Source organism: Erythrolamprus reginae, chromosome 11, assembly GCF_031021105.1.
Source record: "Erythrolamprus reginae isolate rEryReg1 chromosome 11, rEryReg1.hap1, whole genome shotgun sequence".
Lineage (NCBI taxonomy): Eukaryota > Metazoa > Chordata > Lepidosauria > Squamata > Dipsadidae > Erythrolamprus > Erythrolamprus reginae.
The window spans coordinates 17,359,359-17,374,401 of NC_091960.1; the positions used below are offsets into that span (position 1 = coordinate 17,359,359).

The window sequence follows — 15,043 nt, forward strand, 5'->3', positions numbered from 1 at the left end:
CGGCCGCCGCTAGCAGCTTGTTTAAGTCCTGCTTGAGGCGGGAGTCTTCAGGCCCCATCCTAGACTGCACCTCCTGAAGCCACATGATGGAGGCCCTATTGAAAATGGATGCAGTAGATGCCGCTCGTAGGGCCCATGCTGCCATTTGATGGGCCTTTTTTAGAAGTGTCTCAGCCCGTCTTTCATCCGGCTTGAGACTGTCCGCAGTCTCCGAAGGGACGACAGCATTGGATACCAGTGTGGCCACTGGCTTATCCACTGGCGGGAATTGCAGCAGGTTCTCCATCTCTTCGTCGAACGTATAGAAGCGACGCTCCATCATGGAGGGACCCTGTGCCGCTGCTGGGTGCTGCCAGGTGCGTTTGATATTTTCCAAAAATATCTCCATTGCAGGCACGTTCTCGGATTCCTTAGGTTGCTCCTTACACAGGGAAGCCGAAGTCCTAAGTCCATCCCCTGCATCTGTGGGTGCATTCGCCCCTGGCACATCCAAGGTTTGCTTCACCTTATGCAACAGCAGCCTAAATAAAGTTGGCTTAAATAGTCCTGCGGGAGCTGGCTGTTCAGGGCAGGCATAATCATCATCAGATAGTTCATTGTGCCCATGCTCGCTGTCTTCCTCCAGAAAGCCAGTGTCTCCCGCAAAAGAATCCAACCCAGGAGGGGGCGGTGGTGCTGACCAAAGATCCCTGGGCTGGTAAGCTTGTGGCAATGGAGGTGTTACTTGCTGGGCGCCGGCCACCATTCCCTGCGCATATATGTTAGCAATCATGTCCTGCAGGGATGGAGGAAAGGCTTGCCAGACATCACCTTGGGCTCTAAGCCCTGCAGCCGTAGGGGTGAAGGATGCCGAGGGAGCTGCAAGTGTTTGTGGACCAGTAGAAGGCCCATACAATGGTTGGCTGATTGAGGCAGGCCTCTCTGGCCTGACCTGAGGCGAAGGCAATGGTGTAATTGTACCAGGTAATGCCTGACGGTCGGGGGACCAATCTTTTTCTGAGGCAGAGCCTAAGGCCCCCATTGGCAGTGTCCCCCCTGGTGGAAGTGGCTGAAATGGGGGTATATGGAAGGCCCCTGCAGCTGGAGAAGCTAATGCTGCATCCAAGCGTTGCTCTAACGCTTTTATTTTCCTCTCTGCTTCTCTTAATGAGGAAGACGATTGGGAAGATTTGGCCTTGGCCTTAGAGGAAGCCTTCTCCTTGCTTTTGCTGGAACCCTGAGCAGACTGGGACTGCTCCTGCCCTTGCTGGTCAGCCATCCTGTCAGAAATTGGGGCAGCTTTACTCACAAATTTCCTTGAAAGCAGTATCCAAACACACTCTCAAACCGATTTTGCCTCCACTCGTGAGTGCCTGTAATGGCTGTCGGCAGTTGCTCACTTCACGTGAGCGACCTAGCCAATGAGCCTGTTGCTGGGTAGATCACCGGCCTGGCTCCTGGCGCGGTGCCAAAGCGCGCCAAAAATGAGGCTGTCAGGTCTGCCGCGCGCCAATTAAGCCCCAAAATGGCGGGCGCAAGCTATTGCCGCTTTGGGGTAAAGGGGGGGGGGGCGCGGCTTCCATGGCTCCGTAAACGGCCGAAACGCCGACTCTGCCCCCCCCCTTGCTCGCCGCTTGCATTTCGAGCGGCTTCTCACTCTTCCCGACTTCAGCAGCTTTTTTTTCCTTTCTGTTTTTAAACAGTTAATTAGCCGCCAGCTGTGAGGCGCTCGGGACGGCTTCCCCGGCATCAGCTGAGAAGCGCGGCTTTCCAATAAGGCAGATCGGAACTGCTTTGAAGTCCTTCCGCTGCCCCCTTAAGTGGGTAGGGGGCGGACCCCTCCCACACGGGGTGAAAGCCAGATATGACCGCGGAGGACAGGGATCTCCGGCTCAACATTCCTCTTCAGGGCAGTACTCTCGGAGAGAAGAGGCCCCATAAGGAGAACGATGGGGGCGCTGCCCGCGGAGGGCAGAAACCCCTTAATCCTGTAGAAACCTGTTAAAGACACAAGCAAAAAACATTAAAACTGTAAACATAAATTTTACAACCATACACTTTATTTTAAATTACTCCTTCAGGAGCAAACAACTCAGTATCCCTATCCTAGACTGAGTTTTTTTAAAACTGAGGTACTGGGGCAGCAAGGGGGCGGTACCTAATTAATATGTTAATTATATTAATTTAAAACTCAGTTCCTACCAATAAGATTGAGCTAAATCCCATGCTGGACTCTCCTTCCAGAGACATGGGAGAATAGCAGCAGAGCCTGCTTAGCACAAGCCACTGATTATCTGCCTCCTGACATTCAGCTGATTGATTCAAGTTGTGCCCAGTATTAAAATAAAAGTGAAACTAAAGCTGCACAGAGGAAAATAGCTGGAGAGATCAGATTACAGTGATCCCTCGATTTTCGCGGGTTCAAACTTCGCGAAACGGTTATACCACAGTTTTTCAAAAAATATTAATTAAAAAATACTCCACGGTTTTTTTTCTATACCATGTTTTTCCCCACCCGATGACGTCATACGTCATCACCAAGAGTCACTTTTCTCTCTCTTTCTCTCTCTTTCCTGTCATTCTCTGCTTCAATCATTTTCTCATTTCTCTTTTTTCTCCCATTTTTCTATCATTTCTCTCTCTCTCTCTCTACTTTCCACTCTCCCCCCCTCTTGCTCTCTCTCTCTCTTTCTCCCTCTCTCTCCCTCTCTACTTTCTATTTCGCTTTGTCTGTTGCTCTCTCTCTGTGAGAACGCCTGCCCCGCCTATCCTGCAGCCCCCTCGCTGACAGCTGGGATGAAAGCGCTCTCAGCTAAGGGACTGCGAGAGGGGCGGGGCGGGCATTCTCAAAGCGCTCAGAGTGGCTAGTGGCCGAATGAGGAGGACGAGAAGCCGTAGCCGCCAGCGCTGCTGCAGGAGGACCCGTGCCCCAAGAAAGCCAGTGACAGGGGCGGATCGGGCGGTCGGGGGGTAGCAGTGAGGGGGCTGGAGGCATTGGGGGCGGCCGACATTCAAAACAATCTTTGCCGCCCTCCGCACTTTCGTCGCTCCCCGCCCCCAACTTCAAGCCCGGCTCCTTGCGTGGCCTTGGAAAAGGGTGCGCGGGGGTAGTTTTTGGCTGTCCATAGCCAAAAATGGTGTTTTTACTTCCACATCTCTACTTCGCAGAAATTCGACTTTCGTGGGCAGTCTGGGAACGCAACCCCCGCGAAAATCGAGGGATCACTGTATGCTGAAACTGGCTGTTTGTTTTTTGCTGCAAGGAGGTAAATCAATAACTATAAATGCCATAGAATGTTCAAATTATTACTTATTTTTTAAATATTGCTTTATTATTAACTTAACAAAATGAAGCACTTTTTAAAAATAAATGCTTGATCTGAAGAGGCCCAATGCTATTGTATCTTCTTTAAAATAGAACAGAATACCGGTACTTCCAGGAAGCCACATCAATTTTAAAGATCTGTAAAAGTATAATCTGAAATGTAACAGTGTCCTGTTTTAGTATTAAAATAAGGCAGCTGAGTTAAACCCTCATTTAGTCATGTTTGGAGTAGATCTATTTAAATAATTGGGAGGAGTTAGTGTGATTACATTTAAGAAAACTTTCTGGCATTAATATACTGCCATAATGTACATTTCTCCAGTTCTTTGCTATTTCTATGGGTCAGGCACACATGTACAGAAATACACCGCAAACAGTGTATATCATTTGTGCTGTTTGTTTGGCCTTTTTTCCTCGTTTTTCTCCCCCAAAAATTAAGTTGTGTCTTATACCCTGTGCGTCTTATACTCCGAAAAATACAATAAGTGGACATAGTTGACTAGTGAAAAAAAATTCACCAGTGGGAAAAAACATTTTAGTGAGTAAAAAAGGAACAAAAACCAACCAATTATTTTGGTCATCATTATTCAGGATAATATGACTTCATTAGTTACTTGATTTATCTTTAATAAAATACACGAAAAAATCCTATTTGGACAATACCATTTCAGAACTCAGATTAGAAGGTTAATATTTTTTCTTAGTATGCATATCTCAGAAGCTTATCACTCATATGCTCATCGATCTGCGGGAAAGGTTTGTCTATGGATACATGTATGCATGTTTGGAAAAATATATTTAAACACAAATTATTCGGCCAGTGACCTTATTATGATTGGACACAGCCTACACTGCTCAAGGAAGCACATATTGAATCTACATGTATCTGCACTATAATAGTCTTTTTTAATTGACCTTTATTTTCCCAAAAAAGGAAACCTGTAGGTTACTATCAATTATACTATAGTTTGCAGGATTGTGTGGCAATTTAAATACTAGATGAATATTGCAATATTAAAATGATTGAAAGTTATACCAACATTTAATTGTATCTAATACACTTTTAATTTCTTTTCTGATCATCTTATTGTTTGAAACTTGTTGGACTTTATGATAGGCCTCTCTGGACCAAAATTTTTCTGCTTATTAGAATTAGATGGGAATAACTCTAATGCTTCACAAACAGAATAAAAAAAACTAAAGAAAAAGAGTAGCAGGCAATTATTGCAATCTATCTGATTGATCTGCTGTTATTGCTGACGTTCTGTGAATACCTGCAACAACACAGTTAGGGGTCAAACTAAATATGTGAAACAAATTAGAAAGTGGCATTGGGCTACATATTTATTCTAGAACCTGATATGGTAACTGGAGATAAAATTACTACAAAAAAGAGGTAAGTGCATTGGATTTTTTAAAAACTACCAAGAGTAGCTAAGAAATTAAAAAGCTGATATAGAGGAATTAAAATTATATAGATGAAAGATTCACTGTCTCTTGCCAGATCACCTTATGTTGACTGGATTACACCATTTTAATTTTGCCCCAAGCTCTGCATTATAGCAAACTCAAAGCTGTATAGCAGGAAATTAAAAATTCAAAAAGTAATTAGTACATTTAAAAAAAAATTGACACTGCACAAGAATCTCCTATGCTATTTCTGAAATTGTGATTAAAAGATAGTATCACACAAAACCAGAATCAGTATAAGAAGTACACATTCTCCTGTATCAGTAATATATGATTGGAATGTTCAATATATTCAAACTCGTGTTCAAGTGAGGGGAAAATGCAGTCCAGGCTGCCAATCTCATATATATAACCAAAGGAATGGAAAACTATCACTTAGAATGACAAGAAATATCAAGTCTATTCAGCTTGAATAAAATAAATGATCTTGCATATTTATTGGAAAGTTTAAGGGTGGGGGGATTCATCTGTTTGAATGCTGTTGAGAAACTGGCCACATTTGAGATGGAAGAAAAAACTACATGAAATTTTTAACTATGGACAAGCTTAGTTTTCCCCATTCTCCTTCTATAAAGATATATAACCATTTTAGTTCTGATACAGCACTGAGGGACATGCTACTCATATGTAGGCTATGGCATGCTACCAATGGTGGGCTACTAGCCAGAACGTCTAATCGGGTTCGTCTCCCGTGCAGATAGCGAAATCATGTAGTGAACGCAGTTGTGCCTGCATTCTGGCAAAGTTTCTTGCTTCCGTGAATATGCGGAAGTAAAAAACTTCACCGGAACAAGGGCGGACCTGCGTCTTCAGGCGCAGCAGCATAACTCTGCTGAAACTCACGAGACCTCCAGAGCCGCAGAGGCGAGCCCGATTAGGCTTTCTGGCTAGCAGCCCACCACTGCATGCTATCCATATGTAGGATATGGCAAGAAATACTCAGTGAATATTGTAGTATGAGGACCAGTCGTAAATATCACTCATTCAGACTCCAGCATAAGTTGGAATATTTGCTGAATGAGTGGTCATTAAGTGAAGATAACCTGAGAAGCTTAAAACAAAAGGCTTAAAAATTAAAATTGAAGATCAGGGCAAAAACCTGCTACTCTGATTGAACTCAATTTTATATAATTCTTCTGGGTTTCTGGCCTACAAAATGGCATCACAAAAAACAACTCTGACAATCTCGCTTATTTGTGTCAGTTACATAATTGCATGCTAGGAGACTGTTATGTACAGATAATCGTGTAAATATATTTAGAAATATATTTAGATGAAGAATGATCCCAATCACATATTTTCAGATAACAAGAAAACAATGTAAACAGATAAGAAAAATGGTTGCATAATGTCATGTTTATTGTGACATGCAAAAGCCTATTTCTAACAAAGTCATGCAAACAGCATGCGCACACACCTCACCCCAAAAACACAAATGCTACAGCAGAGGCGAAAAGAGTTTAGCAAAGAATGTAGAGGTTCAGGCAAATGCAACTGAAAGAAGCTTCAAAGTCATACAAACCTCCAACATTAAATTGCTATGTCTTATATAAATGTTTTCACCATCTAGTCTCTTTGATCTTTTCTGTGAAAGAAAGGGGGGGAAAAACAAAACAAAAAACACACACAAAAAAAATTAAAAAGGTTGTTCTTGCAGGTATTTGCAGATTGGAAAACGAAAAAGGTTAAAATAACATTCATAGAGCAATGATTTGTGAATGGGGTATAGTGTACAAAATCATATGACCATGTGGAGAATATGAGGAATGTGTGTGGTCCTGCTCATGAATGATGAAAAAAATGTAATGGGTTCTTTTTAAAAAGACAGTTATCATGGCTCCATCATTCTGCAAGCTGTTCTTCCACAGACACACTATTTCCCAAAATGAATAAGAAATTAGAATATAGCTATGCAGAATACTGGAAATGTCTTCCTGGCACTCTAGTGTGCATAAAAACATTTTTGAAACTAGTATTTATTAATACATATTTCAAAATTTAAATATATCTATTTGCCTTTTCTATTACAGTAATACTTGTTTTTTTTACTTCCTGAATCGTTGACTCCACATAGAATTTTTTGCAAAAGAATTAGGAAATTAGAAGTATAAAGAAGGTAACTTTTACTAATTCTTTGACTAATTCTGATTAATTTTGTTTATTTACAAACAAGTATCAACAAATAAAAGAACAGGAAGAAACCAAAATATTGTCTTTTTAAATATGTTGCATATGCATGAGTGATAATTTTGATTTGATGGAAGTGAAAAAACAGCTAACCTTCCTCATTCTTATCGGGTCTTCCTCTTTTTCTGCACGCTGCTGTTTTATGATAGTTTTTTTTAAAAAGACAAAAAAAATGGGTTCATTTATTGATTTGATTTAGCCTTTTCCCCCTTTTTCTTTTTAAAGAAAGCAAAGCAACCTAACCAGACAAACCTGATTTTGGTCACCATTTGTGCTGGGTATTGACATTTTGATATGCATTTTCCCCACCTATGTTAAAAAATAAAATGGCAAAAACATTTTTTGTTAGTAGAGTTTTGGAGATAGCATTGCTTCAAAAACTACCATTTGTTTTTGAAGCATTGTGTAAACATGCATTAATTAACATGCATTCTTATGAAGACATAAATAAACACCATACAGTGTGTTAGTCCCATATAGTTGATGTTATTTTATTCAACATTTTGAGTTCTTCAAAACAATTTTATTCTCAGTACAAATATGTAAAGAGGCTTAACACATGTTATATAGCTGTACTCTTCAAAAGGTCTCTTCCAACTTTTTCCTGTTATTTCTGGCTGTGATGAGCTTCTAAAAATTGCAAGAAGTATGAGAAAATGTCTATATTGTATTTAACATTATTCTTGTTGCAATGAATGTTTTAAATGAATTGGGGTGATACTTTGGAACAGTAATTCAGGATTAGATTGTAATCTATTCCTTACAGAAAAATTTGCTTGAGAGGGAATTGTGCTGGTTTGGTCAATGTGAAAGTGACAGGGAGCAAGCATAAGGCAGGGTAGCAAGTATGGAACAAGGAATCAAAAAGCAGTAGAACATCAACTGAATGAGAAAGTAGGTATCAGAGCAGAAGCAGTCAAGGCACTAGTCAGAAAAAGAAATCCAAAAACATTTGAAAACAAAAGGAAGTTATAAACCAAACTGTTTATACAAAGTGTCTAATAATAGAAGTAAGGAAAGGATGAAGGAAAAAGATCCTAGCAGGGGAATTCTATTAATTCTGGATTTCTTTGTTCTTACATATATGGCCTTGGCAATCCTCATAGAGTAAGGACTGAGTATATCAAGAGTTATCAATATGCAGAAAAAGGACGTAGCCAGACATTTTTGTTACAAGTTTCTTAAAGATGCTTGCAAGTTCAATGTTTCAATTACCGTATATACTCGAGTATAAGCCGAGTTTTTTAGCCCCAAAAATGGGCTGAAAAACACAGCCTCGGCTTATACTCGGGTCATTGACAAAGTCACCACACGAGGGCGCCATTGCTTGAGCCAGAGCGAGGAGGCACCAGCTTTTGTCCCCTCTCGCACGCCGTAGTTCCTCTCCCTAGCTCAAGCAAAGAAGGCAGCCATTTGCTCCAACCGAGAGGGGAAAAAAGCAATGGTGAGTAACTATTCCATGCTCTCTCTGCATTGCCCTTAGTCGGATTAAAAAGGCCCCCTGCTGTCAGATTCTCCTCCCCCTCCTTTGAAAGGATTTAAACTGTTTAAAAAATGGTATTTTGTGGTAGTTGCTGTCCTTGCTTGGATAGGATCTAATAATGTGTTATGAGGCAGAGCTAGACAGGAATTCTTTTTCTATCTGTCTATCTTTCTATCTATCTATTTTTCTATCTATCTATCTATCTGTCTGTATCTATTTCTTTCTATCTATCTATCTATCTATCTATTTTTCTATCTGTCTGTCTGTCTATCTATCTTTCTATCTATATCTATCTGTCTATCTATCTATCTATCTATCTGTATCTATTTCTATCTATCTATTTTTCTATCTAACTATTTTTCTTTCTATCTATCTATCTATCTATCTATCTGTATCTATTTCTATCTATCTATCTATCTATTTTTCTATCTGTCTGTCTATCTATCTTTCTATCTATATCTATCTATCTATCTATCTATCTGTATCTATTTCTATCTATCTATTTTTCTATCTAACTATTTTTCTTTCTATCTATCTATCTATCTATCTATATCTATCTATCTATATCTATTTCTATCTATCTATCTATCTATCTATCTGTTTTTCTATCTGTCTGTCTGTCTGTCTATCTATCTTTCTATCTATCTATATCTATCTATCTATCTATCTGTATCTATTTCTATCTATCTATCTATCTATCTATCTATTTTTCTGTCTGTCTATCTATCTTTCTATCTATATCTATCTATCTATCTATCTATCTATCTATCTATCTATCTATCTATCTATCTATCTATCTATCTATTTGGTTTTCTATGCTGATAACCTCACAGCAGCTAATGCTGAAGCTCTTCTTTGGATACACTTATTTATTTGTTTGTTTGTTTGTTTATTTATTTAATTGGATTTGTATGCAATCCCTCTCCAAGGACTCAGGGTGGCTCACAGCATATATAAAAACAGAGCAATAATGTAAATCCAATTAATGATGAGAAGGAATCCAGTTTTGAAGGATTTTAACTCTTAGGTTTTAGCTTTGTTCCTGATCGAGCTACTTTTTTTACTTTTTAATTTATTGTTAATATTGTTAATTTGTTTACCCTCTTTTAAATTTACAGAGCTAGTTTACTGGTTTTCTTTAAAATAAATATTCTAAAACATGTCTCAATTAATGTAATTTTATTGTTTTCCATTTTTATAAGTTACCAGTAGCCACTGCATTTTCTAACCTCGGCTTATACTCGGGTCAATACGTTTTCCCAGTTTTTGTGGCAAAAATTGGTGCCTCGGCTTATACTCGGGTCGGCTTATACTCGAGTATATACGGTAGGTGAAATATCAATTTTGCAGCTATTAAATATAGGAGACAGGGTACATTTTTTCTTTCATTTTTAAACAGTCCAAGGTTTTAAACCAACATTAAAACGTTAACATAACGCTCAATACTGATAATAAGCAATTGCAGACTATATTTCAACCGTCAACTTTAATACAATATTATAATGCGATATTAGCTGAACTGAACTATACCCATTCATTGTCAGTAAATCCTGCTGAAACCAATCAGGTGCATTTTTAAATATAATAATATGGGATTTAACTGCAGTAAAACCAAGAATAAGTTTATTTAACCAAAATTAAATTTTAAAATATTGTTTTAGACATTTTCATGCTGATGTCTGGATTATAAATAGTTTTTTATATATTTTTTTCTCTATTAAATCTGAGGAATGGAATTTGAACAAAGAGAAAACCACAGGTATCCATACCAATTACTGTAATTTATAAGTAAGGAATTTCAGGGCATAATGAAAAAGCCATGAAAAGTAAGAGTTAAGATAGAGAGCAAGATAATAAAACATTACTAGCACAATAACAATGTATATAATGAATTATTTCGATCCCAGTTAAAGATTATACTGTAGTCTCATTTCATATATTTAGGCATATCACAATGCATGATGTTACATAACTTTTAGATTTTTTTCTTGAAGCAAGCAAGTCCTTTATAGTGTTACAGTAGTCCCTCGCTATACCGCGCTTCACCTACTGCGGCTTCACTTCAACGCGGGTTTCTGAGGAAGTCGATCGGCATATTTAAACAGCCCGCCGAACTCGATCGGCAGGTTTTTCAAAAAAAATATTTATCTAAAATTGTAAATACTGTATTTAAATACTGTATCTAAAATAAATACTGTGTGGGAAGGGTTTATAAACACTTAAAACAATGAAAACTTACCAAACAATTACAATATAAATACTTAAATAAGTACTATCAGTCGATAAATTCCCCATTGCGGATTTCACCTATCGCGGCCAGGTCTGGAACGTAACACCAGCGATAGGTGAAGGACTACTGTATTGAAAGTTAAATGCATATGGCTTGAAAATGTCTTCTAGCACAGCATTAGAACTTAAATATTTATCCCCTCCTATTGATTCCTATTACCAACACACTGCATGAGGAAGAAATCTATCTTAATAATCATTATCAGTAGCTCCATTCCAAACTCTGAATCACTTGCATTGATGACAAGAATTAACTAACTGCAGCTATGCCATACCTTTGAAGGAATATGTTTAAGCCCTGTATTGACTTTTTAAACATTTGGATTCTTTTGTAGTTAGCAATCAATCAATCAATCAATCAATGACTCAATCAATCAATCAATCAATCAATAAATAAATAAATATTATTAGGACAAAGTCTCTCTCTCTCTCTGTGTATAATGAAATATAGACAATATTTAATCCACTGAATAAGTAAAAGCAACTGTGAGAATACAGAAAGAAGGAATCTATAAGCACCTATTTTTGAGTAATATATTTCAATCACCATTGATTATTAAAATACAAATGAATGTTTAAGCAATCCAATTTGCTACTTATAGTTTCAATCTGATAGACTTCCTCAAATTCCTTTGATTTCCAAGAAGTGCAGAGAATGAGTATAGAAGCTTTGTAAGAAAGTTAAAATGTAAGTTGACAATAGTTTCAAAGAAGAGCCAAAAAGTAGGTGAAACTATCTCTAATTGCAGCTAGAGATGATGGGTAACTATGTGCGAAAAAAAGAAATTACTACAAGTTAGTACGGATTTAAGATCTCAAAATGGAAAAAAAACTATTGGAAAGTAAAGTTTACTGATCAACACAATCAGCATTATTTAGTTAGAAGGAACCCTGAAGAATGTTTGGCTTGAAACTTTCTTAGATTGTGAAAGCAGTGCTTGGAAATCAATGTAATTTGTCCTCTCACCTTTAGTCTGAGGACAAAACCAGAATAAGCAGTAAATACTTTTCCAGGCTGCCTATGCAGGTGGTTTAACTGTGAGTGGGATCGATCTCTCACCTTACTCTAAAACAAACAAAACTAACTTACCAATAATGATAAAAATGGCAGACCATCATACCTGAAATCCTTCAGTTGGTTCTGCTTTGGCTTTATCTTGCAAAGTTCCTTCAAGTTTTACTTCTTTTTTTACTGTTTCCTTTTCAATTTTAAAAACTGCTGGTTCTTTATTGACAGATGTAGCTTGTACAGTTGGCTCAGTAACATGGCTCTGAGCAATAGCTGGTGCAGAGGTAGGCCGTGGGCTTCTATCAGGTGTAACCACTGCTACTGCTAAGCAGAAATAGATATATCTTCAGTTATTAGTACAGAACAGAATCAAGAAGAAAGCTACAACACTGCAAAATAAAGATATGCAAAGCGATTGGTGTGTCTAAAGCAGACTTTATTTTAAATAATGCATGAAGAAAAATGTGAAAAAAAACATTTAATACCACCAAGAGCCACGTTAGTGAACAATACACTACATAAAAAGCTACTTATTTCAAGACTGTACAAAGTAGGTAACTGGTGCAAATAATTATCACAGGCAATATATCATCACCTTATTACTGCTGTTATTCATAGCAATAAATGCAAAACAAAACCACTTGAGTTACTGACAGACAGAATCCTTACTATAAAGATTAAACTATATAGTATTTTTGCCATACACACACACACACACACACACACACTGATCGTAATACTGGCTTTTTAAAAGCAATTTTCACAATTACATCCTGTGTTGTAAGAATAGTATGAAAAAATCCAGATTACATGACAAGAGCTTTCCCTCTCTTAAGTGGGACAGTGAAATACACTGTGAATTGGATCACCTCTAAGATGCAACAATACATTCAGACCGAGTCCTAAGAAAACTAAGCAAAAGAATGAGCAGCAATACTACTTCATGTTACATCTGTTTCACATCCTCATTACTATTGAAAATGTTATCCCAAAAATTATATTGCCTGAAGTTTGACATTTTCAAAATCTAATTTAAAATTACACATTTCATCCACCAAAAATACTGTACATGATTGACGTCAAATTATATTACTCAAGCTAAAAAAACCTATCTTTGATACTATCTCTTTCATATCTTGTTTTGCTTCTTTAATGTTGAACTGGCACTACTAAAGTCTCCCTGACTGCCAGACTTATATATAGGTACTTGTCAACTTAGGACCATAATTGAATCCAAAGTTTGTTAAGCAATAACTGAGTTTTGTCCCTTTTTACGACCTTTCTTGTCACAGGTGTTAATGAATCACTGTTAAGTTAGTAACATGGTTGTTAAGTGAAGCTGGCTTCCCCATTGATTTTGCTTGCTAGGTCACAAAAGGTGATCCCATGAGCCCAGAACACTACAACAGTCATAAGTAGATGCCAGTTACCAAACGTTCAAATTTTGATCTTGAGACCACAGTGTTGCTACAAAGATTATGTGTGAAAACAGTCATAAATCACTTTTTTCTGTGCCATTGTAACTTTGAACAATAAAGGAGAATATTTGTAGCTCAGGGTTGATATGAGGGGTCCTCAGTGCTCTCTGAGTTTGCTTATTTCCTTGCAGATGTTTCATTACCCAAACTAGATAACATCATCTGCAAGAAATCAATCAAGCTTAGAAAGCACAAGGAACGTTTCACTAAACAAATAGTGTAAAGTGAAAGACTATCTGTACTGTATCTATTCCATGCTTCCACTCCTAGTTCATGCTCATTCACACTGGCAATGTTCCAGAGAGGAGGAAAACAATGGAAAACATGCATACTATCAAAATTAGATTAAATCATATATAAACTCTTTTAAAGAAGCTTTAATTGTGAAAGCCCCCATTCACAATTTCAAGCCTATCATAAATATATTAACCTTCCTGGTAATTCTCTATCCATTCCCATACTATTTTGTGCTATACTACTGGTAAGTATTGTTATAATAAGTCTGGTGAATTATTAGATAAACCAGAAAGAATGAATATTAGTCACTAAGGAAAATATATTAGTCATAAAATACAAGAAGTTGTTTCTGCGATACCTGACTCTTCCTGAATTGTTTCAAGTAATAGCGATTTTGGCTCTAGTTCCTGTACAACTGATTTTTCTTCTCTCTCCTCTTCTTTTATTGTACTTATGTCAAGAACATGCACAGCTATAAAAGTTATGAATGCATTTTAAAACTTCAAAGAATTAAAAAGAGAATTACTAGGAGCAAACATGTAATAGAATTTTGTCTCTTCTTCCAGGCTCACTCAGCTGTACCCAGCTATTTTTGCATTCAAATACATGCACAGCCATATTGCTCCACATTTTTTTCTACTAAAACAGTCATTCAGCTCTAGCAAAAATGTGACTGCTTCAAAAGATATGAAATGAGCTTGCAATCTGTCTAAATATAAAAAACCTAATTATTCTACTTGTTTTCTGTATCCAATTTGATAAATGATTTACTAGTACTACTGTGTACAAATGATAGAATGCAAACTTAATATCACTGTTCTAACAACATATTACAATTCTGAAGGTTGCTACTTGTCACCATTCTGTTACCTGAACACACAAGAAGAACAAGGGGGATGTGTTTATATATGTAGTATCATGCTTTGTTTATAAAAGAATATTGTTCTCCCATTAAAATTTCTTCGGTCTTATAATATGAAATGTTAATAATATATGCAAAAACTGATACTTCCATTCTCAAAAATCCAATTAGAAGCTGAATTATACAACAGGAAATATCTAAGAATAATCCTACTTCATCTGAACAATATTAAAATAAACTATTTAGCATAAACTAATTGCTCTAAATATGTCTTAACACTAAGAAGAAATGACAAAATAAAACAGCATTGGGAAAGCAGGAGAACCGAGACTGAATTCAATGCCTTAAATGTGCTCTGAAATGTGTGTCAGAAGTCATCTAACCTACTTTGTACAGGCTTTCCAAGCCAGATTATACTATTATAGACAAAAATATTATAGACATAAATAATGTTTTTAAAAATATGGTAAAATCTTCATGGAAAATGCTTAAATTACAGGGGGAGGGGAAGCAAAAAACCCAAAGATACCCTAAGTTTTGAGTATAACTTTAAGACTGCATAAATGACATTTTCAGCATAGCAATTACACGCTAGCCATACCGAATAATACAGCTGGCCAGAAATAATGAGGAACTCTCTTGCAAAGTATCTTTTTATTTTACCAAAGCGAATATGGAAAGTGGTCCCCCTTCGGTCATCTGACACCTTAGAACCAAACTATCT

General features: G+C 37.3%; 1 protein-coding gene across 50 annotated transcripts in view; it reads right to left on the reverse strand.

The window, feature by feature from the left end:
• EPB41 (erythrocyte membrane protein band 4.1) overlaps window positions 1-15,043 on the reverse strand; it is a 175,484-nt gene that overhangs the window by 38,083 nt on the left and 122,358 nt on the right. For 11 of the 50 annotated variants that reach the window (XM_070763845.1, XM_070763854.1, XM_070763847.1 and 8 more), the window contains 4 exons: window positions 11,855-12,066; window positions 7,214-7,270; window positions 7,055-7,096; window positions 6,297-6,359 (listed from right to left, as the gene is read on the reverse strand). In XM_070763845.1, the coding sequence (XP_070619946.1) occupies window positions 6,297-6,359; window positions 7,055-7,096; window positions 7,214-7,270; window positions 11,855-12,066 (374 nt within the window). Of the gene's footprint in view, window positions 1-6,296; window positions 6,360-7,054; window positions 7,097-7,213; window positions 7,271-11,854; window positions 12,067-13,815; window positions 13,930-15,043 lie in introns of all 50 variants that reach the window. The other 39 variants (XM_070763843.1, XM_070763816.1, XM_070763817.1 and 36 more) reach the window with 10 other exon arrangements.